Source organism: Callospermophilus lateralis, chromosome 13 (genome assembly GCF_048772815.1).
Source record: "Callospermophilus lateralis isolate mCalLat2 chromosome 13, mCalLat2.hap1, whole genome shotgun sequence".
Lineage (NCBI taxonomy): Eukaryota > Metazoa > Chordata > Mammalia > Rodentia > Sciuridae > Callospermophilus > Callospermophilus lateralis.
Genome location: NC_135317.1, coordinates 45,428,225 through 45,451,370, shown reverse-complemented (window position 1 = coordinate 45,451,370; position 23,146 = coordinate 45,428,225). Strand labels below are relative to the sequence as shown.

At 36.5% G+C, this 23,146-nt stretch overlaps 1 protein-coding gene and 1 long non-coding RNA gene across 5 annotated transcripts in view; one reads left to right on the top strand and one right to left on the bottom strand.

Moving 5' to 3' along the window:
* Positions 1 to 7,083: 7,083 nt before the first annotated feature.
* On the bottom strand, positions 7,084 to 12,469 carry LOC143379447 (uncharacterized). Its single transcript, XR_013088482.1, has 2 exons — positions 12,332 to 12,469; positions 7,084 to 7,353 (listed from the first exon to the last, which is right to left on the bottom strand). It is a non-coding gene; the product is annotated as an uncharacterized LOC143379447 (long non-coding RNA).
* Positions 12,470 to 12,562: 93 nt separating this feature from the next.
* The window catches only part of Zeb1 (zinc finger E-box binding homeobox 1), a 166,269-nt gene continuing 155,685 nt past the window's right edge, over positions 12,563 to 23,146 (top strand). For 3 of the 4 annotated variants that reach the window (XM_076832059.1, XM_076832058.1, XM_076832057.1), the window contains exon 1: positions 12,563 to 12,651. In XM_076832059.1, the coding sequence (XP_076688174.1) occupies positions 12,594 to 12,651 (58 nt within the window). In that variant the 5' untranslated portion in view covers positions 12,563 to 12,593. Of the gene's footprint in view, positions 12,652 to 14,035; positions 14,060 to 23,146 lie in introns of those variants that run through there. The other variant, XM_076832060.1, reaches the window with a different exon arrangement.

Sequence of the window (23,146 nt, the reverse complement as noted above, 5' to 3'; positions counted from 1 at the left end):
TCCTGGATATTCATCCTTTGTCATATGTCTAGTTGGCAAATATTTTCTTCCATTTTGTAGGTTGCTTATTCACTCTGCTGTTGCCTTTGCTTTTTAGTTTGTTATAATCCTGTTTGTGTATTTTTGCTTGTTTTTGGGATCATATTGAAAACATTTACTGCCCAGACAAATGTCGTGGAGATTTTTCCATATGTGTTCTGCTACTTTTATAGTTTTAAGGAGTTTTTTTTTTTTTTTGCTTGTTTTTGTATTTTGTTTTTGTTTTTGGATACCAGGGATTGAATTTAGGGGAACTCAATCACGGAGCCACATCCCCAGCCCTATTTTGTATTTTATTTAGAGACAGTATCTCACCAAGTTGTTTAGTGCCTCACTTTTGCTGAGGCTGGCTTTGAACTCATGATCCACCTGTCTCAGCCTCCCAAGCCACTGACATTACAGATGTGAGCTCCCATGCCATGCATAGTTTTAGTATTTATGTTCAAATATTTAATCAATTTTGAGTTGATTTTGGTGTAGTGTTTGAGGTGAATATCTAATTTCATACATCTCCATGTGGATATCCAGTTTTCCCAGCACTTGAAAGACTTTTAATTAATTAATTAATTAATTAATTTTTTGGTAGTTGTAGATGGACAGTGTGCCTTTGTTTTATTTGCTTATATTTTGTATGTGGTTGTGAAGATCGAACTTAGTGCCTCACACATGCTAGGCAAGTGCTCTGCCACTGAGCCACCAGCCCCTTGAATGACTTTTAAAATATATCATTTTTCTGTTGACATTTCTTTCGTAGAAAATATTAATTGTATCTATATCTGCATTCTTTCCAGTTTTCTCCCACCCTTTAATAGTATTGACTAGGTCCCTACTGTTTTAACATAATCATCATTTTCTCATTTAGGACACATTTGTTTCATTATATTTTATAAAATTCTCAATCACTCAATCATATTCTTGCAGAAACCAATCTTGGTTCTAAATCTGCGTTTTGATTCTCTAGTCTCCTAAAACTTTTTTAGGTGGTAGAAGGGAATTCTTTCTTTTTTCTCTGCATTATCTTTTGACGGACTTCTAAGATTTCTTCAAATTCAAAAGTAATTTTTTACTAGAGACAGTCATGTGATACAAGGTTGCTGTGTTTTTTAGATTTCCTTCCACAATATCATCTTGCTATATCTTAAAGAATTTCTTCTTCCCTCATCTCTATTTCTACCATGTCTTAATTCTTTTATTTAACTAATTTGTGTATTTTGAAGATACAATACTTTCAGAGTTCTACTAATTATGTAGCTGGCTGGCACTTTGCTTTAGTCCAAAAGGAATGACAATAGTTATTTAGTTCTTGGCTTCATATACTATGTTAACATAGGAAAGACTTTTTTGCTTCAAAATAATGTTTTTATTATGTTTGTTGTGCTATCAGTGATGCAATATTAGATTTTCTCCCAGTTCTTAGTTTTCCTCCTTACAGGCATTTACTCTAGAAGACATATTTTTGGTGTTTTCTTTGTCAAAATTCCAAAGATATATTGTCATGTGTTCTCATGTTCAATGATAATCTAGATCTCTATTTTAGGGCTTCTAAATTCTAATTCAGAATTTAAGCTGTTTTGGATAGTGAAGATTATCAACTTCTGTCACTTTTCTTTTTTCTTTCTTTTTATTTTTGATTTTGCCTAGTCATTTTAAAGGTTCTTGCTCCAAAAGTTAATCTTTTCTTCCTTGGTTCACAGAACTCATATGTAATGGTACTAAAATGTAATGGTTAATCACATGTGGCAGGCAGTTCACTTAAAAATGGTTACCGATTTTCAGTTTTTGTGCCTCTTATTAAGTTAGGTTCAGGTTATTAATCAATCCCTGAGACAAACTGTGATCTCTTTCTATATCAGATTCCAGTCAGGACCCTCTTCCTATACCTGACATACACAGTCTAGCTATGGTATATCTATTTAAAAAATATACTTGAATATGCTCATAACTGTAACAGGAGTTATCCAAACTTTTGGTCATAAAAGTGTTTAGAATATAGCAGGAGAAAAATGGCATGAAACACTTGAGTATGAAATAAATATATTAAAAACATGGGGTGGGTGATGAGAGACTAGGGCAATCAATTAAGAATAAATAAATGGCAGATGGGGAAGGATATTCTTAGAAAGTCAAATATTTTATGTGTGTTCATAAAACTGCCCAACTAGAGGAATGAGTAAAGAAAGACTCTTATGTCATTTAAAATTTTGCATATTATAAGAACATTTATAGAAATACGAATATATAACAAAATATTAACTGAAATACTTCTGGTTGTATTTTTTAAATTTACATATTTTTATGCTTCACAATCTTGAATTGAAGATTCCTGAGTATGATTTTGTCTATCATGTTCAACAGAATTTAAACATGGGATTTGTTGTGATGAAGAATATAGGGAAGACTGGGAGGGGTGAAAGATCCTCTTTTTCCCTAGAATCTAAACAGAGTCGAGGTATGATTCACCATCTTATAGTGGAAAGCTTTTGTTCTTTGTGTGGAACATGGCAGCAATCATTCTCTAGTTAGATCTAAACGACAGAACTGCAAGGTGAACTGTATTGGTGACTAACTCATTTTCCCTCACCTACAGCACCCTCTTTTCCCAAGATCAAGCAATTTTCTTGTGTAATGAACTGTATCTGCTATCAAGTGGCCTGGAATTAAGAGGTCCAAAGCATCTTCCAAGTCCTTGTTTCCTATTTGGCATCATGATGTCCTTTGCTGCTGAAACACTGATCTGTGTTTTCCAAAGCTATAAAAAGGAGGAATACAAAAATGAATAGACCTATAGAACAATTTTATATATAGGAGAAAGGCTTCAAAAAATTTAAATTATTCAGGGAAGAGTTTTCTAGCTAATAGGTTGTCAAATTCTTGGCATCAAATGCTTTTGTCTGGTTGATAGCCTTTTGGTCAGCTTTGTAGCAATCAGAGGGGAGCAGATGGAAAAAGAACATGCTTTGAAACCAATATCAACATTCAAAAGTGGGTTTTAGTAGTTTGATTTATGCCCATAACATACCCAAAGTCTGGAGAGAGTGAGTTCAAGGAAAAGACAAAAATATAAGTAAACTAGATAATAAAGAAAAAAAAGAGAAACATAGAATTCAAACTATACATTTTCTTAATTTACTAGGTCTTACATGGACATAGAAAATAAGAGAACTGAAATAAATTTACTTGATCAGCTCAAAATTCTAATTATATTTTCTCATAATGTTAGTGTTTTTAATTTTTTCTGTTAGCAGACAATATATTAATCGTTTATTCTACTAACTCTTTCTGCTATAGTTGTTACACATTTAATGTTTTATATATTCATAAATTACCTTTTGGCATTTACCAAAAATATCACCAGCTAGCTAATAAAAATATCTGCTGGGAGACTTTCCATATTTTATATGGAAAATGGACATTTATTAAAAGCTGCATATTTATTGGTGATTTTATAAATCAAAAGCACAGTATCAATGGGTAGATTCAGAAAATAAATGGAGCTACTAAAGAGAGAAGGTACTTACTCAATGACAGTAATTAATTCAGTGTGAAATTAACAAAATTCCACAAATATTTACAACATTAATATAAATTGTTAGTTGTAATACCAAAATATGTTGACTAAAGCTGATTGCAAATGTATACATTTTATGAACTATTTTAACTAGGAATGACTTTACCTTTAATTAAGAAGCGAAACAATGTAAGTCCCTAAACTTTATAACAAAATACAAGAAGTTCAAAGCTGGAAATAAAACAATTTGGCTCTTTGTGGGCATTTTTATGATCTATAAGAACACCTTATAAATTACTCTTAAAAGAAAAATGTGATTAAATTCAATTGCACTTGAGTAAAGCCCAGGTAGATGATTTCAGAGACAAAACTGGTTATAAACCCAAAGCCAGTCCTTTGCAAAAAGAGAAAGGAATGTTTTTAAAAACCAGATCAAGGTGAATTTAACATAAAAGCGCATGACTAGGTCTTAAGATCCAGAGCTGGAGTGATCATTGATTTAATCCAGTATGGAACTTATTACATATTTATACATGTTCTTGTTGCACTTGTGTTTTCCTATATACCTCTTCTAAAATATCAGGGAATTCAAATGTTTTCAGTCTGTCTGAATAAGCTAGCAATTTTGGGAAATTTTAAATCATGGTAAAACTCATAAATCTTGAGTGACATCATGTTTGTGTAATCCTTTTCAAAAGTAAACTGACAATATGTTTAAAAAGACAAATATGGTCATTTCCATCTAAGAAGTATTTCCAATTTTGAGAGTATTCTCAGGAAATTAAAAAAAAATCAAGTAAAAACAAAACCTTATTATAATAGTGTTTATAATGAAACTTTCAACAATATGAACTCTGGCTTAGTAAATTACACTCATCAACTTGAATGTTACAATCATGTAAAAAAGGACAAATATAAAGGTTATGTAGCTATGTAGGAAAATGGATATAGGTTAAAGGAAAACAACATAATACTAAATTATATGTTGTTCTTATATGTATATGGAAAAACTGACAGTTATAACTACATTAACTAGGTGAAAAACCCAGAATTTTTATTGAATAACACTTTAGATGTAGGATTTTTTTTTCTAAGCACAATGGAATGGTTATAGCAGGTATTTATCTGTCTCCTCACACTACCTTCATGCACAACAGTAGGCCTTGCAACAAAACGGAACAGAAACACAAAGAGCCAAAAAATGGAGAGGCACCACCTGTACAATTAGAGGTATTCATGATTCTTCATTTGGGAGACCTGACTTCACTCTTACTTTTGGATTCTATGAAAAAAAATCATCAATATCTTTATGATAAATTCCTACTTTTTGCTTCTACAGTTCAAATAGGTATCTGCAAATCAAGAAACAACACTAAGGCAATTTTTATATTTCTTTCATAATCTTTAACTTGCATTTTAAAAATGATCTGTATAAGAGTAGCAAGTGCCACAGGGTAGCTAATTACATTGCAAATAGTGTTATTTTTCCTAGGGTAGGAAGTGTACTTATTGTAGAAACAGTTCCTTAAATAATATAGCTAAGGTAAGCTAACATTTTTAGACAATATTCCAACTAACGCTAAGCAAAACATGTTAACATCATCTCTTTCTTTTGTTCTTTAGTTATACTGTGCTTTAAATGACAATTTCAGGGATAAAAATTATCTTTTTTGCTTTGAAGAGAAAGACACTATATAAGAATTCTAGTGTATTATGTCCTTTACATCTGACTTTAATCTTTGCCTAAGAATTTATTTTTTGTTGTCTTTCATGTACTGTTTACCAAGTGCCAGATGGTATAGTCCGCAAACCCTATTCTATTTGCTCTTCACAAAATTTCTGTGCTGTAATGACTCATCAATGACAAGAAACTTTCCCTCTTTTCTATAATTATTAAGAATGTTTTGGACAGGCACTGCTTTCAGTAACAGTAACCCAAAGATAATTAGGAGAGGGGCCTGATGTAAACAAAACAAAAACTGCCACAGTCTGGCTGGGCACAAATAACTGAGAGGCCACTAGCCACTTGTAGGTTCAAACAGGAACTACTTTATTGCCCGAACCCCACGGGAACTCTCCAGAACTCCATGGAAACTCCGCGAGAACTCAACGGGAATTCAAAAGTAGCAGGCACCCAAGGTAGCAGGAGCTGCCTTATTGCTGGACAGCAGAGGTTTATATACACAACTGAATACACAGCTTGTTTCACTTTAGCATCATCCAGTTACAGCAATCAGTCATTATCTTAATGCCTGGCGCCATCCCGACGTGGCAGTAGCTCTCAACAAAATTCCACATATAGGGATAAATGCTATATCAGTGGTATGGACAAACTAAAGTATGTGGGGAATTATTAGCTATGTGGGGCTTAATTCTATTGGATATGCACCCCAAAAGCACTATAGTTCCATCCTTAAGATTTGCATACATTGTGACTTCTAGCTTTTAATTCTCTCACCCGCGCCCCCCACCCCCCATTAAAGCTTTAGGATTGAAAATAGGCATTGAATGAAGGAGTAACACCAACATACTATTTGGATTTCCATGAAATTAACCAATTTAAAATTTTTGATGATTAGAGGATCATAAAGTGCTGTACTCAAATGTGTTTGGAAAGTGAGGTACACCAGGAAATACGTACAATTTACACTTGAAAATAATTCTATATTGAACTTTATCTTAACTTACACGTGAATCTTGTATGAGAAGTAAATAACTGCAAATAAATTATTAAAAATATGAAGAAAAATTCAATACTGAAAATACCCTATTTACACTTTCCCTGTGAATTTAGAAAAGATTATAATTCATTTTTAGACTACCTGTCCTTCACATATATAAAATTTAAAAATTATGGGGCACAATGCTAAATGCTCTATAAAGAGTAATGACCAATTAGCATAGGATTATAAATTGTAAATGTATTAAAGATAAATCATAAAGTAAAAATGTATTTCTCAATCACAAAACTTAAAAATTTGTACACTGTAGTAGGCAGAACAGTGGCCCCCAAAGGTGTTCATGTCTTACTCACCCAACCCTGTGAATGTTAGGTTATATCACAAGGGGGAATTAAAATTGCAGATGGAATTAAGCTTGCTAATCAGTTGATCTTAAAATGGGAAGATGTCCTGATTATCTGGGTGGGTTCAACTGAATAGCAAAGTCCTTTTTATGTGGAAGAGGGAGGCAGTATAAAAAGAAACAGTGAGCTGGCAATATGACTGCCAGATGTTGCTGGCTTTGAAGATGGAAGAAGATGCTAAAGAGCCAAGGAATGTGAGCAGCCTCTAGGAGCTGGAAAAGGCAAAGTAACAGACTCTCCCTAGAGTTTTCTGAAGTAGACTCATCTTGCCAAAACCTTGATTTTAGTCTCATGAGACCCATTTTGTACTCTGACTTCTAGAATTACAATACATTTGTTTTAATCCATTAAACTTGTGGTAATATTTTTCCTTTAGCAGTAGGAAGCTAATACACATATCCACATTGAACAAGATAATTTTGGCTGTATATGTCAGAAGACCTAGGATAACTGTAGCTTAAATAAAAGTTTATTTCTCTCCATGTAAAAGTGGATGGAGGTAGAAATTCAAGGGTGATTTTGGTATTCCAGTGTCAAGGACTCAGCTCTTTCAGTCTTGTTGCTCTGCCTTCTGTAAGGATCTTGAGTCAGCAGGTCTAATTTCAACCAGCAGGAAGAAGGAAAGAATGGTGAATCATCTTCTTTTGAAGAACTTCCTCAATGTTGCACACACCATTTCCACTTTTACATCTCATGGTCAGATCTAATAGCACAGTAGCACCTAGTAGCAGAGAGGGAAATAGAGACATTATTTCAAGGAGCTATATCATAAAGAGTAGACAGTTCTATCATTAAAGTAGGAAAAAAATTGGGGACAACTAGGTACTGAAGTTGTAGAATGAAGCTATAACCATAATACTATGGTATTGTGATTTTTTCTCTCTCATTGTTTTAAGAACATAAAGCAAACCCGACCAGATTTTTGATCAATCAAGACAGAGGTCTTCATTCCACAGTTATTGAACAATTGCTATGTAATTGTATTTACTAGATTTTGCATGTACACATACATTAAAGCATGCATATATACATGTTGAATGAATGATAGAAGACATCATATTCAAACTTCAAGGCTATAATTCATGGGAGTGGAATGCTTGGCTGATATTAGCATTAAAAATAATTTTTAATGTCTATTTGCGTGTTACTTAGGGCCCTGGCAGGAGACTGATGACTTATTCAAAGAGTAACAGAAGAAAGTATAATGAAGAGACTATTTACAAAGGTATGGGCAGGTTTCAAGGAAAGGAATGATAAAGCATCCAATGATTACCATCCATAGGCCTTAAAGCACAAATTGAAGAAGGAGTTTCTGGAACTTTGCAAGGTCTTTAGGCATGGGACAGAGGTGTCTGACAAAAGCTATGGGCCTTAGTAGAATGAAGCTATAACCACAATCAGGCAGGAAGAAGAGTGGAATACCCAACTCTTTCTTCCTCTCTGTTTTCTGATCATTTGTCAATGCCTCCCAAATTGGTTGAAACCAAACAGAAACCAGAGGGCAAAGGACTTGGTTGATGTGGTCCACAGAAGTCAGCCACTCAAAGCATGAAATGAATTTTGTGAGAGAGTAACAAGCATCATATGAAAAAGCAAAGCACTTACAGAGCTGGGAACAATTTTAAAAATCTTAACCTAAAAGAGAAAGGGAAAAGATCTGAACAGAGCTGTGTCAGACCTGGCACAAAGAAAGATTAAGAGAATGATCAAAAAGTAAACCAGTGGGAGGGGCACAATGGCTGGTCTAATTATATAAATAGGATAAAGAGAGTGAGAAAAAAAAAATAGAGGCATGAGATGAAAGAATGAGAAAGATTTCACCAAGATCTTGAAGTTGTAGTATAACTGAACACTAGGTATTTATCACCAATTTTGTTAACACATGGATGGGAGATCTAAAGCCTGTCACTGCCTATAGGTTTATACATACATACACATACACACACACACTTTTTGTTTTCAGTCCAAGGGCTGAACAGCAGTTGTGATTATACCTGAGAATCTGTGGATTACAGAAAGCCAGGGCTGTAGGTCAAAGAAACAGCCATACTCTGTTCACAACCAGTCAGCAGCTAAATGAAGTCAAGATGTCAGAGAAAAGAAATACATGATAAAAACAAAACAAAACAAAACAAAAACCCAGTAGAAACCAGATACTGGCACTCTGATATCAAGTCAAATACTTAAAATTAATTCAAATTCAAAATATTCATGCTGCTGTCTTATATATCTATAATTCTAACTATTAAAAAGAGATTCCATGTTCACAAATAATATCAGTAATAAAAACTGTCTTTCATGGAGGCAGTTTTTTGAAAGCATCCTCTTTACTGTGATTTTATGGAAAAGATCAGTACTAATTTTACTTTTTTGGATTTTCATTGACATCCTACAAACATCTCTACCTAAAAATATTTATACTTAACATCTCATTATACTCAAAATAATCCTGAAAACTTGCTCCCCATATAGAAAGCCCCATCTGTTAATATTTCATTGACTTAAACACATTTGTCCTTTTTATCACCTCCTGGGAGGCTTTATTTGAAAAGCTGAAATGGGTCCTGAGGACAACTGTTGGTTCTATACCATCCTATGGTCATGTTTCCTTGCTTGACTCTGTGACTGCAGAATTTGGTGAAACTGCAGCAATGAAATGATCATTGCTCTCTGGTACCACTGTGAATCAGATTCAGAGTCTTATTAGTAGAGCCATGGAATAAGTAGAAGATTGAACAGATCTCAAAGTATAGAATATACTTTGAGAGTTAGCATGCATCACATATATTCTTTTCCCCATCAAAGCTCTAGGAAAATAAGCATTGAATGGAGGAGTAACACCAACAATGCTATCAGGATTTCCATGAAATTAACCAATTTTAAAATTCTGATGATTAAAGAATCATATATTGCTGTACCCTAAATGTGTTTGGAAAGTGAGGTACATGAAAATCATACCTTTGATGTGGAACACCATGAAATATGTACAATTTTGAGTTGAAAATAATTTTATGTTGAACTTTATCTTAACTTATACATAAATCTTGTACATAATTTATTTGCAAACAACTGCAAATATATTATGAAAAAAATATATAAAAATCAATTCTAAAATATTTTACCCATTTATTCTTTCTCAGTAAATTTGGAAAAGATAATCCATTCTTAGAATACTTGTCCTTTAGCATATATAATCACAGTACTTGGTAAAAGCAAGCTAACATTTCATTAACACATTACTGAATGAATGCTATATGATGGCACTCTTATCAATGTCCCCTACTCTCTTCAATTTAATCTAAATCTTAATAAATTTCTCTATAAACTGATTCTAAAGTTGTCCAATCTTCAATTACATTTAAGAGATAATCAACTATAATATGTACATCAGGTTTAAAGCAGGACTTCATTTTTTAATTTACTTTGTATGCTTTCTCTTCAGTCTAGAGTTCATTGTTTTCAAGAATATTATATAAGGTATATAAGTCAAGTATTTAAGTTATAAAATATAGTCAACACATACTTTTACAAAATTTATATTAGATTTGGCCTCTCAATATTTGTACATATTTAAAAAACAGGACTGAGCAGAATTAATCATTTAGGGAAAATGATTATGAAGAAACTTAAATTAAGAGCAATTAGACTGGATAAGACAGTAAATGGCTTTCACAGTCATGATTTCAACTGTTTCTAAGGATGGATTTGATAAGGGCAGATATTAATTTATTAAGTATCTACTAATATCTAGGCCCTCTGTTAAATGCTGAGGATACAAAAATTAACAACAACAACAAAAACCTACCTAATAAGTTACCTGATCACATAATATGTGGCCCAAGTTAACCAAATTAGTGACCTCTAAAGTAAGGAAGAAAATTACTTTTCCTCATTTGTCTCTTTATGATATTTAAGGTGAGGATGAACAATGAAAGAAATTTGGTAAGAAATTTCAAGTCAGAAGGAAAAAATGGTATGTATAATAAATAATTTCTAAGTTTAAGGGTAGATAAAATGTGCTTGAGCTAGAAATATATATAATTATTTTCTGGTTGGAAATTACGTTAGCAATTTTTAAAAAGTTTGGAGAAAATTTCTGGCAAAAGATAGTCTATGATCTGATTCAGAAGACAAATGAAGAATATCATACAATCCTTAAAAAGAAAGGAAAAATTACAATTGGATCAAGCATTTTGATGTGTGTAAGTTTCCGACAATATGGTATTGAGGGAAATGAGAAATGCCTATACTTAAAATGATCATTAGGGACAATGATTCTAGTTTTGGCATTGGGAAAGAGTACAGATACATAATATATAGCAAAGAATATTTATAGTCCTATTTCATGCACTGATAAATGCCAAAGCGAATGGGACATCTTTTAATTTATATTCATGATTAAACTGATTTTGAATTACCAGACTTTAGCTGTAAGGTTATTTCGGTTGAGATTTGAAGAGATTCATCAATGGATCGTCTACATTTTCTGGTGAGGTGTGTTTAAATCGCAATTTCAATAAAAATTCCTGACATAGGCATGACAAAAATCGTAGGCATAAATTGACTGAGCATCTACTATACTAGCACTGGTACGTGATTTACTAGATTATTTCTAATGGTCCCATATGTCCGGTTTCAGTTTGCTTGATATCTCTATTGATTGCTCTTACGTTGTTAATCTATAACATCAGTTGAAATATAGCTCATTTATTCCATAAAGTTGTTCTCAGAAAATTCCTCATGTTAAAAGGGCAGGGAACAGGGGGAGAAACCTCAGTCCCAATCCCACACTCTGAAGTCAACTTTTTCAGTATTTGTGGTGCTACATACGTGGTCTCTCAGAAATCCCCGAACTTGTTCAAAATCAAGGACTTAAGATGAAATCAGCAATCTGTCTGCATGGAGACATCTGGTTCTTGACTGACGGTCCTTGCACAGCGACGACCGCTCATTTAAGTAAGCCGTGGCCTGTTTGATACCTAAACTCTAAGTCACGACGCCTACAGCTCGGCGGTCTACCGGGAGAGGAAAGCGGGAGGGCGGGAGGAAGGCAGGGGCGGGGAGGCCAAGGTGACAGCAGGTGAGCGCCCCGCGGACGAGGAAGTGAGACTGGCGCCGCGCGGGGTTACTCATTCCGCTTTACTGCAAGCGGAACTTCTGCCTCTTTCGGTCCAGCTTAAGTTCGACCTAACTGAAGTCACTTCCCATCCTGGCTCTCAGGGGGAAAACCGTGCGTCCGTGTGAGGGAAGGGACAGGACAGAGGGGGTCAGGTAGCCGCCCTCGTGACTCTGCGTGTCCTCGCCGTCAAGGGCCGAGTTCCCCAATTGCTCCTTCCCGGTTCCCCGAACCTGCCCTTCCCCAATCCTGGGAACTCCCTGGGGTTGCCCAGGGCTCGACCCTCTCCAGGCCCCGGAGTGCGCAGGGTGGACGAGTGAGGCGTGGGAGCCGGGCCCAACCTTCACAAGAGGGAGGGCCCACGGCCGCCCGGGATGCTCAGAGGGGCCGCTCTGAGGGCACCGGGTCCAGAGCAGCAGCAGCCAGACTCGTCGGCATACTAGACAGCCGCGACGGGTGTGGCCAGTCCAGAGGCAGAACGGCGCTGAGCCTCCAACTTCACCTTTCCGACTGGGACAGCCTGTCGCCCTTCTGACCACGTCTCCACAGTGTCCCAACGACCCAATCTCTCACCCAACCACACCTGAGGAAAACTTTTCCCTCTCCTCTCAATTCAAACTCCGCAGCGTCCAAGGTTGCCGCAAACCGTCTTGTCCTTAGCAACAAGGTTCCGGCCGTAGAGCGAGCGCCTCTAGGTGTAAGGAAGGTGATGTCGTAAAGCCGCGAGTGTCGTAAACCAGGTGCGGTGGGGAGGGGGGAGGGGTGGAGGCGGAGGGGTGGGGGGGAAGGGGGAGGGAGGGAGGGGGAGGAGGTGACTCGAGCATTTAGACACAAGCGAGAGGATCATGGCGGATGGCCCCAGGTGTAAGCGCAGAAAGCAGGCGAACCCGCGGCGCAATAACGGTGAGTGGCGGAGGGGACCGGGGAGCAGCGGAGTCAGGGGGAGCCGGGCAGCCGGGGCGCCCCCGGGGATGAGGGGGGCGAGCCGGGTTGGGGGCGGCCGGGGCAGGGACGGGCAAAGTGGAGTGGGAAAGTAGAAAGTAGTGCTCTCTGCCCCCCTCCGCTGCCGCCACTGCCGGAGCCGCGCCGCGGCCGCTCGCTCTCCCTGAACCGTTATGTCTCTTACCTGGTCTCTCTCCGCCTAGCGGCTCCTGCCGCCCCTGCCGCCTCCCTGGACCGTTAGCCGCGGCGGCCGCCGCATCCCCGGCGCAGGGCGGCCGGCAGGGACGCGGCCGACCACTTTTCTGGTCTCGGGTGGAGCGACTGTTGCTTCTTTTCGCACTTTTCCCCACTCTTTTCGCCCCTCGGCGCCTCCCTCTCCCCCTCCTCTTCAGCCCTCTCTGCGTTCTGCTCCCTCAGCGCCCAGGCCCCCAGGAGCCTAGGAACAAACTTGTGCCCGGCGCTGACCGTGCAAAGTGGCTTCCGCGCGCCACGGCCACGGCGGGCGCTGGAGTCCGGGGCCCGCGGTTCGGGCAGGGCTGCGGGCGCGCGGCGGGCGGCGGCGGCGGCGGCGGGACGGACGGCCGGGCTGCGTGTTGTCCGTGCGCGCGTGTGCGCGGGCGCCGGCGGTGCGCGCCGCGGGCGGACCCGGCTCGCCCGGCGGCGGTAAAGTTGTGACCAGCGCGCTCGCGGAACGGGGCTCCAGAGACGCGGGTCCCTGCACGCCCCTCCTCCCTCTGCACCCCCGGCCACTTTGCCCTCGGGCTCCCGATCTTGGGGCGCGGATCCGCGTGAGGGAGGTCCCCATTTTGTGCGGAGCTGGTGGGGCGGCACAGGGGGGACAGGCAGGATCGGGCACCTACTTGCTGCTGCCAGGGAGCTCTGTGGATGGCGGCGAGCTCGGTGTGTTTGTAGAGTTATTACCTGGTTTTAAGACATCTGGAAGCACCACAGACAGATCCCCCTCCCCAAGCGGGACTCGCTCTGGGCGCCTGGATGGGGCTGTGTGCTTATGCCTCTCTTTTCTCTTTCGATTTTTGGGGAAGTTATTACCTGGGCCGGACGCTCGGAGCGCTGAAGCCGGATAATGGAGCTTGGATGGCGCTCTGGGTCTCGGGTGGAAGAGGGTGGGGGAGGGGGCGGACGGACCGACGGACGCTCGGGGCTGCTGCTCGCGCCGCAGCTGCAGTGTTTATTGATTTGTGCTGATGTGCCAGGGAAACACACACCCCTCTGCCTGGCGTGGGAGTTTTTTTTTTTTTTTTTTTTTTTTTTTTTTTTTTTAAAGAGAGAGAGGCAGAAACAAGGAGAGAGATCGAGACCCGAACATGTGGTGGTTGCACGGTCGCCTTTTCCAGTTTGAAGAGACATTGTAAGTTGATTGTATTTCTGCTTCTCTGGGGGCGATTCCGTGCCTTCTCTCCCTTCTGCTCAGCGGTGAGATGTCTGCTGATTGTTATTGTCTGGACAGTTCCTGTGGCGAGAGGGGCGAGACTGGCCGGCCGGGGGCGGCGGGAGCGCGGCGAGAGGTGCCCCCGCCCGCGCCGGTACCTGTTTGTATAATAATGGGCGGCAACGGCCCTGCGCCGGCTGCGGCCGAGTCTATATAAGGAATTACGCGTGCATTTCGGACCCAGGATCTCATTTTGGCTCCTGCGGTATTTTTTCGACGAGTTTTTAAGAGTAGGGGAATAAATGCGTCCCTGATGGGATCCGTGTCGCGTCCAGAAATGAGGAAATACGTGTTTAAGTGAAAACTCTCGCGCGGTCCCCCGCCCACCCCCCGCGCCTGGGCTCTCTTTCTCCCTCCCCTCCGGGATGCGAAACGCGAGGTTTTGTAACCTTTCCTGGCAATTTTAGATTTTGTGTGGGATTTCCTGTCTAGAAACAGATAGGAAGGTTTTAGACTGTTCCAAGATGTTTTCTTCCAATCGTAAACATATTTTTAACATATTTGAGCCGACATTAAAATCACCGATTTCATGAATGATTTTAGTTTTTCAAATAAATACCTGCATTTTAAAGACGTTTGTTAGTTACCACCGAAAGGTATATGTGTATCCTCATTGTGGAGACATGACTTGTTATAGCAAGGAGCAGAGCATAGGCTATTGCAATTTTAATTTCCTGTTTTAGCGTCACATAGTGTGTGTTCTATATTGAGCTGTTGCGGCTGCTGCTGATGTGGCTTTATGAAAGGTAAGTTGGTTCGGAAAGGGCTGCTCGCTTTTTACCTTATTTAAAATGTTGATCGCCTGAGAAAGGGGCTTTTCTTGTTGCTGACGACATGTGTGTGACATGTGAGTCTGAACCACCCAGCGACTGTGCAGCTGCTGTAAACATGTTTACCTGAACAGGAAAGAATGGATTTTTCTCCTAGACATTCTGTGATATGAATATTATACTCGTAAGGCGTATCAACAGATGACTTAAAGGGGAATAAAGCTATCCTGAAAGGTACTTGAATTCAACAGGAAAAAGAGATTCTTGATCGCTGCAGCAAATGGCAACTTGTGCAGGTAGAAAAAAGATGGTGTTTAGTTTTCTCCTGCATGTATGTCAGCCCCCTCTTGTCTGCTGCTTTCATTCTCGAGGGAGGGATTTATTTACCACGCTTGCTGTCAGTGTTTTTCCTTTGTATTTAATATTAGAAAAACAGATTTTGGGCTTTTTAGCACAAAAAGCCTTGTCTGCAGTATGCATTACTCTCAGAAAACAAAAGGTGTTTAAGATAGCACTGTACAGGTATCTTCCATTTTCATCACTTTTGCTTCTATCCTTGCATTTCTTTTTGTTCTCATGCGTTTTATCCATTGCTGATCATTATAGCCATGCTATTTGATTGAACCTCATATTTTGCAAATTAAAATGAAGTTACATGCCATTGTGTTGTGAAACCTCAGAATAGGTGCTGGTTAATATTCCTTAGCAACGCAGTCATCTTTAAGTTGCAGATGTGTTTTTGGACAGAATTGGCTGGAAAAAACTCTTTTTAATGAAATAATGGTATATACAGTGAGAGATAATCATAGAGATATTTTATGTTGTTTATTGATACATAATATTTTTATTAATTTTGAAATAAGGTATGCAGATTTTACTACTAAGCCTTTAATAAAACATTTTAATTTCCTTTCTGGAATATATCTGCAGAGTACAATATTAATGGGAGTTTCAAGTAATGTAGCTTGACAGGGATAAGCCAGTTGAGTAAGGTTTGGCTAAGCATCAAGCATTGTGGGGTAACTTTATGGTAATGTCGTTAGTCATCTATAAAGGAGTGACATTAGAATTGCTCGAATTGATTATTGCCATTTATAATTTAATGCTCTGTTATATTTTTAAAGTCTGTCTTTTGTGATTTTCCACATTCTACTCTCTTTGTGACATGGTTTTCTTATGTTTTTTTCCTTGAGAAATGTACTCTAGCTGCTAATGACCACATGCTGATTGATTCACCTTAGATGGAATAGCAGGTGCATATTTTTCTGTCATTAGCACCATTTCTTCTTGCTGTCTTTGGAAACCACCAGTAGAGGATGCTAACAAAAATGATTATGGATATAGTTGTGTCATAAATTTGTCTGTCTTCTGTGCTCATTGGGATCTGCTGTATAATTCCGGATTTTATTGTTATTTAAAACTAGCTCAGGATAAATTAGAAGCATTTTCTTGTTTATGGAGACTAGAAAGAAGTAGGAATATTTTGACTTGAATAATCCTGTAAACTTGAGCTTTTAAAATCTTAAATTGAGGTTGATATTATTTTAGTCTTGCATTAAAGTAATCATGTTCCTTTTTTAAAAAAGTTTTCATAAGCTTGGGGAAGAAAATGTAAAGACTGACTATTTACAGTGTATATTTACTATTATTCTTAATCTCTTTTGTTCATAGATTTCCTGAAAATTTTATTATTTTACATATTAAAAGGCATAAATGTTTAAGTATGCTAAGGAAAACAATTAATTGATAATACTGTGTAATAATTTTTCCATAACTTATGCAGGGTTAGAATATAGATGGGATGGCAGATAACTACAAAAGTTTTTTAACCAGTACTCTCAAATATTAGTGGTTTCAAAATTTTGCCTTTTCTTTCCCTTTCAAATCCATTTTCTATTGATAGACCTCCCCCATCCCATTTCCTTAGTTAAGAATTGCATCTTATATAAATTGTAAATTTACCAATTATGGATTAAGGATATAAGTTTTATTTAAGTGCAGAAAGTTGGTAGTTTATTAATTGTTCATGCTTGTATTCAAAGAATACTACTTTCAGCAAAGTATATAAATTAAAATTATTACTTATACATAATTGCATAGAACTTAATGTATTCAGTCATGTCTTTTTGTTTTGTGTCCCCAAGATTGTTAATATAACAGTAAACTTTAAGTTTTTCATTAGGAGTATTTATTTCCCTAATTATTTTTAATGGTGTTTCCATAAATGTTACTCACACCAGTACCACAATGCAGTAGTCTTGAATTAAACTAAAGCATTACCTGAATTGTCAGGTAAGCCTGCATGAACTTCTCGTGGATATTGTGTGTGTGTGTGTATGCATGCATGTGTGATTTTTCATTTCCTGTCAGGTAGTTCTTTAATTCTGTATTCTAATTCCTTAAGCTCAATAGTTGAATAGGTGTGGTTCACTTTTTGATGAATTGAGAAACTTTACTATGGAATTATGATGTATGTAATTGAGCATGGAGCATAATTTAAGAGTATTTTATAAATAGAATGCGTCAATTACTTCTTAAGACAATCCTGCTATAAAAGCATGGGAAATATTTAATGCTTCTTGTTTTGTTCCCTTCTTAGTCTCCAATATTTTTGAAATTCCATACCTTCCTATGTTTGCAGTTTTAGTAGCTTTGAAGCATGTGATGAGAAATTTGTATTAAATTGTGGAAAGTATTTAAAAAATAATAGCATAATTATTTCTCATATTTGTGTTTTTATGCCTCCTTTTGCTTTCCTTTGTATAAATCACTTCTAAGTGTGTGAATAGAGCCAGATGTAAACACAGATGCAATATCATGGAATTATGTTGTTACTTACTTCTAACTACCTATGTTGAATTGCAGAACAGGAGAAAAATCATACAGACATTGGAAGAAGATATTCATTAGCTTGCAAAAGTTCAATGAGAGGTTAGATGACTTGATGTAACTGTAGAAATAGTATTTAAGATTGAAAAAGATTTATCTTTGCAGCATGACTTAATTTATGGGAAATATATTTTGAATACAGATACAAGCTAAAATAAAAGTGCATTATTGAGAGAAAATTTGGAAAATTTTACATTAGAAAAGTGCCCTGATAAAGTGATTTTAAAAAAATATCCTTTTAAATGATAATGATGTTCATATTACTAGCTGAATAACTATCATATAGGCTACAATTTGTATAGATTGATATGTATATAGTAGAAGATGTTTATCCTTTTAAATGATAATGATGTTCATATTACTAGCTGAATAATATCATATAGGGTACAAGTTGTATAGATTGATATGTATATAGTAGAAGAGGTTTTGTTGTAACCCTGATTAAAATTTTGTATTTAAACTGTACTGTTGGACACAGAGGAGCAACCCAGTTGGCATAAACCTAAGTAAATGTATATTGGCCACTGCAGCAGTTTTCAAAAATGCACCTGAATTTTTATGAAATGATAATAAAAACATATCTTTAAAAACTAAATCTGATCTTTAGGTATTGCTAAAGGAAATAATATTTTCTTTGGATGGGACAGTGTTTTGAATATTGTATTCTTAAAAGCAGCATTTTAGGATATTAGTTTTACCATATGAAAATTTCCAATGTACAGCAAGCAAATCTGGATTTTAAACTTTATGGAGGTGGGTTATACTGTTTTTAACCTGAAATTGGGTTGCTGAAAAATATGGCAATATATTATTTAAATAACAAAATGTTCTTTAGTAAGTAAAATTTGCCTTAAGATTGTTTTCAGGAATAAAAATGGAAATTTAGAACTTCATTAATTTTGTTAAGACATACTTTGGAAGTATATCTTGTGTATGTAGATATATTGAAAACTTTTCAAAGCACAAAAACAAAACAAAAGCCAGGTTCATATGTATGTTTTTATTAAAGCTCTGAAACTTTATTAAATTCTTAGTTTTTCATTCTCTAAGAAGTTAGTTTTTTTCTGATTTATTTCTTCAAACTGCTTCTGCTATTCAATACATGTTCCCATATAGAGATTACAGTTATCTGTCTGCATATAGTCTTGTATCAGTCCTATATCAGTTAACAACATGAGAATACACTCTGAGAAGTGTGTGATTAGGAGATTTTATCACTGTGCAAATATCAGAGTGAACTTACACAAACTAAGATGACTGTGATATCTATCACTAAGCAATACAATGGGGGATCACCACTGTATATGCAGTTTTTCATTGACCAAAACATTGTTATGCAGCACCTGACTGTACAGTAATCTTCTCTTAAAGGAGGTCATATTCCAAGATGTTCCAACAGTACCCCCAATTCTTGGATAGTACTGAAACCTATAATTATAGTGCTGTTTTTTCCCGTACATACATAGCTAGGATAAAATTTAACTTATCATTTATGCACAGTAAGAGAATAACAGCAACTAATAATAAAATGGGGCAATTATAATACATGTTTTAGTAAAAGTTATTTAAAACGTTCAAATTGTGTAACAGTAGGTGAGGATTATTTCTCGTCATGATTAGCATTTTATATTTATTGAGATTTGACACATGGAGTTTGAGTTATGAACTGTTCATAGAAGACCCTATGTTGTAGTAGCATGTAAAAATCATCTTTTTCAGTAACAACCCCATCTATGCAGAAATTATTGGTAACTGATATTTTATGATCTCTTAATTCCCTTTTTTCCTCTTCCCCATCCATATTTAAACTTAAAAATGAATGAACTATAAGTCTACAAGTTATGTAATTTCTCATTTCTCGTATTTATTTCTGTATTCTATATCAAAAATCATGTTTTCCTTTTTTAAAGTCTCCTAATTTCAAATTTTTGGATTTTTAAATATTCTGATTGTAATTTTATCAAATAGGATGTTGTTTTCTTTGGATATCTCAGTTACTGTTTACAGTCACTAACTTACAGTATATTTTGATTTCACTTTTTTTTTTCCTGGCATGGTGTTGAGGATCCCCCTGAGAGCCTTGGGCATGCTCCATCACTGAGCTACTTCAGTAGCCTCTTGATATCCTTGTTCTGGAAGTCTGTAATCTATAATTCTGACAGAAGGGTTGGGTTTGTTTGTTCATTGTTAAGTAGATATTTTTCAGGATGTAACTAGTTTCCTGATTTAAGAAATTGTCAATTTTTTGAATCATAATTCTTTAATGTGAAAGATTGTCATGTCCAAAGTAATATTTTATCCAAAATCTGATACAGATAAACAGAAATTTAGTCTTTAAGTAGAAACTGCAGAGGATACTTGAACATGTGCTTTGAGAAGGTGTAATGCCAGACAGATGTAATGCCACGTGGAATAGCATATACTAAATAAAACCTTTCATGGAGTTTATTTTCTGAACCAGGGCTCAAGTTAACCTTTCTCTGTGTTGGTACATGAAAAGTCTGTGAAATCACTATCTCTCTTGAACGTTTTCTCTTTCCTATCCTAAAACTAAGTTGCTAATTATTTCTATTGCTATATCATTTTCTGAATGCTTTTTGGTGCTCTTGGTGTTTTTTTTTTTTGGTAGGGGTGTTTTGCTTTTATGATGGGGAAGAGTAGCAGTGGGGAGGGAGGAGTTGGACTATGAGAAAATAATTTCACATGAGTAAGTATTAATTAAGAAAGTAAAGTGAAATAATTTTGGAGCTGGATGTATTTGAGAGAAGTACCCACAGCCTCTTCTGCAGATAAACAGATTCCAAGAGATACATTACTAGTTAGCTGGGCTAGGTCACAGCTTCTCAGATTCCTAGTTTAGTATTCCTTTTATTAGGTCATTTGTGCATATTTATCTATCATGGTTATGTGAATTAGATGCCACTTTCAAATTTATCATAATTAAACGCAAAATGTCTTGTATAGGATGCTCATGGTCTGAGAAAAAGGAATTTCTAAAACATATATATCAACCTGTGAAATCTAGTAGTTTATGTTTCTGTAATGCTTAGAACATTTCAGATGCATAGGGTTAATTTAGTTTTATTTAGAGGCCTACTCTCATCTGAATAACATTGTCTTCATTCCCAATCCTCATACCCCTTTATTTTTCCATACCCTTGTTTAACTAAAACGAATGTGTTTTTAGGTATGTCCTTTGTTACATAGCTCTTGTAAAATTTTGTAGTTCTTTACGTGTTTGTATTTATAAAAGTGTTGCTTTTTCTCTTTATTTACTTATACATGGCATTGTTTGAAATCTGTTTGTGTTGCTGAATGTATATCTTGCTTATTTTTTCATATTTTTTTTTAGTTTTTGGACACAATACCTTTATTTTATTTATTTTTTATGTGGTGCTGAGGATCCAGCCTAGCGCCTTGCATGTGCTAGATGAGAGCTCTACATAACCCTAGCCCCTTGTTCATTGTTTTTAACTGTAGTATTTTATGTGTATAGTAAACACAAATTGCTTATTAATTACTTTAACAATGGAAGACCAGGTTGACTCCAACTCTTGGATACATTATGTAATAAGCATTAATTATGTAATAAGCATCTTCCTTTGTGTCACTAATGGCTATGCAAGAGTTTTTCAGATGACATATCCAGGTATGATGTTGCCAAGTATAGGTCAATCACTCATTTAATATCACAGAATTCTACCAGATTGGTTTTTAAAATGGCATCAACAGTTTCCATCCTCACCAACAATGTATAAGAATTCCTATTATTTCATTTTTGCCAGCTCTTGGGTGCTGTACAATATACTGCATTTTGCTAATTTGATAGTTGTTAAATAGAATTTCATGGTTGCTTTATGTTTTTGTTTACTACAAGGTTGATAATTTCTTCAAATCTGTTTAGCCATTTGGTGTCCCCTTTCCACTTCTGGCCTGTTAATACCTTTATCTATCTTTTTAATTGTGCTTCCTCTTCTTGTTGAGTTTCAGAATTACTTGTGTATTTGATAGTATAATTCCCAGTCATCTGTTGACTTTGACTATGGTATAGGCATTCCTAATTTCCACGCATTCAAGACTCAATTTTTTCTTTGTGAGTAGTAAGAAGTTCTTCTTTTTTTAAATTAAATTTTATTTTTTTGTATTTTTTATTATATAATTTTTTTATTTATATATGACAACAGAATGCATTACAATTCTTATTACAGGAGCACAATTTTCATATCTCTGGTTGTATACATTGTATCTTCACACCAATCCGTGTCTTCATATATGCTGTTTGGATAGAATGATCATTACATTTCACCATAATTAAAGGAAGTCCTCTAAAATCCATCTATTACAAAGATCCTTTCCTAGAATTTCTTCTTTTCAACTCATAGTTTGATCTTTCATATGCACATGGTATATACCTTTTGAAATACTGTTTCTTTCTTAAGGGGAACATGTAGTAGTTAAGAGTTTTGGTTGATCCTGTATTTTACTAGCTATCTCATTTGACTAAATTAGTCTCCCTATGTTTATATTTCCCTGTATGTAAAATGGGTATGATAATCTAAGAGTTGGGAAAGCTCAGTGGCAGGAAGTTTCATCTTTTTAAAATTTATTTTATTTATTTTTTGTAATATTGGGAATTGACCGTCAGGCACAATAGACAAAATATCACTGAGCTATCTCATCAGCCTACAGAAGTTTCATCTTAATGCTGCCTGTGACGTTTTTCTTAGCTAGAGGAGGGTTGCCTTGTACTCATTTTTAAACATTATATTGAAAGAGCCCTTACCATATCAGTTTTATTTGTGATATTGAAATGGACTTCAAGGATAAAGCTCTATTCTTATTCTGCTCTATGAATCAAAGAACCCAACCCCAAGGGAATGAAACTGTGTATTTTATGTTGGAATAACCTAAGCAGCATTGAGTCTGTGCTTTTCAAAAATACATCCTTTTGACATGGAATATTTCGAGAAGATAGGAGTTTTACATATTACATGTTCCTTATGTTCCTTCCTCTCCATGATCAGGGCAATCCTAGGACAAAAGTTAAAATCATACCCGTGTGTGTGTGTGTGTGTGTGTGTGTGTGTGTGTGTGTGTATTTTAATTTATTGAGGAATAATTGCATGTAAAATATATTGTTACACATATACATTTTTGATGAGTGTGTGTTTGTATGTATTCACACACACACATACATACTTGTGTAACCATCATCACAATCAACATATAGAATATTTTATCACCCCCAGTATTCTTTTGTACCTAATTTCAGCCAGTCCTCTTCATCTATAGCCCTAAGCAGTCAGTGATGTATCTGCTTTTGGTCACTAGAGATTAGATTTATTGA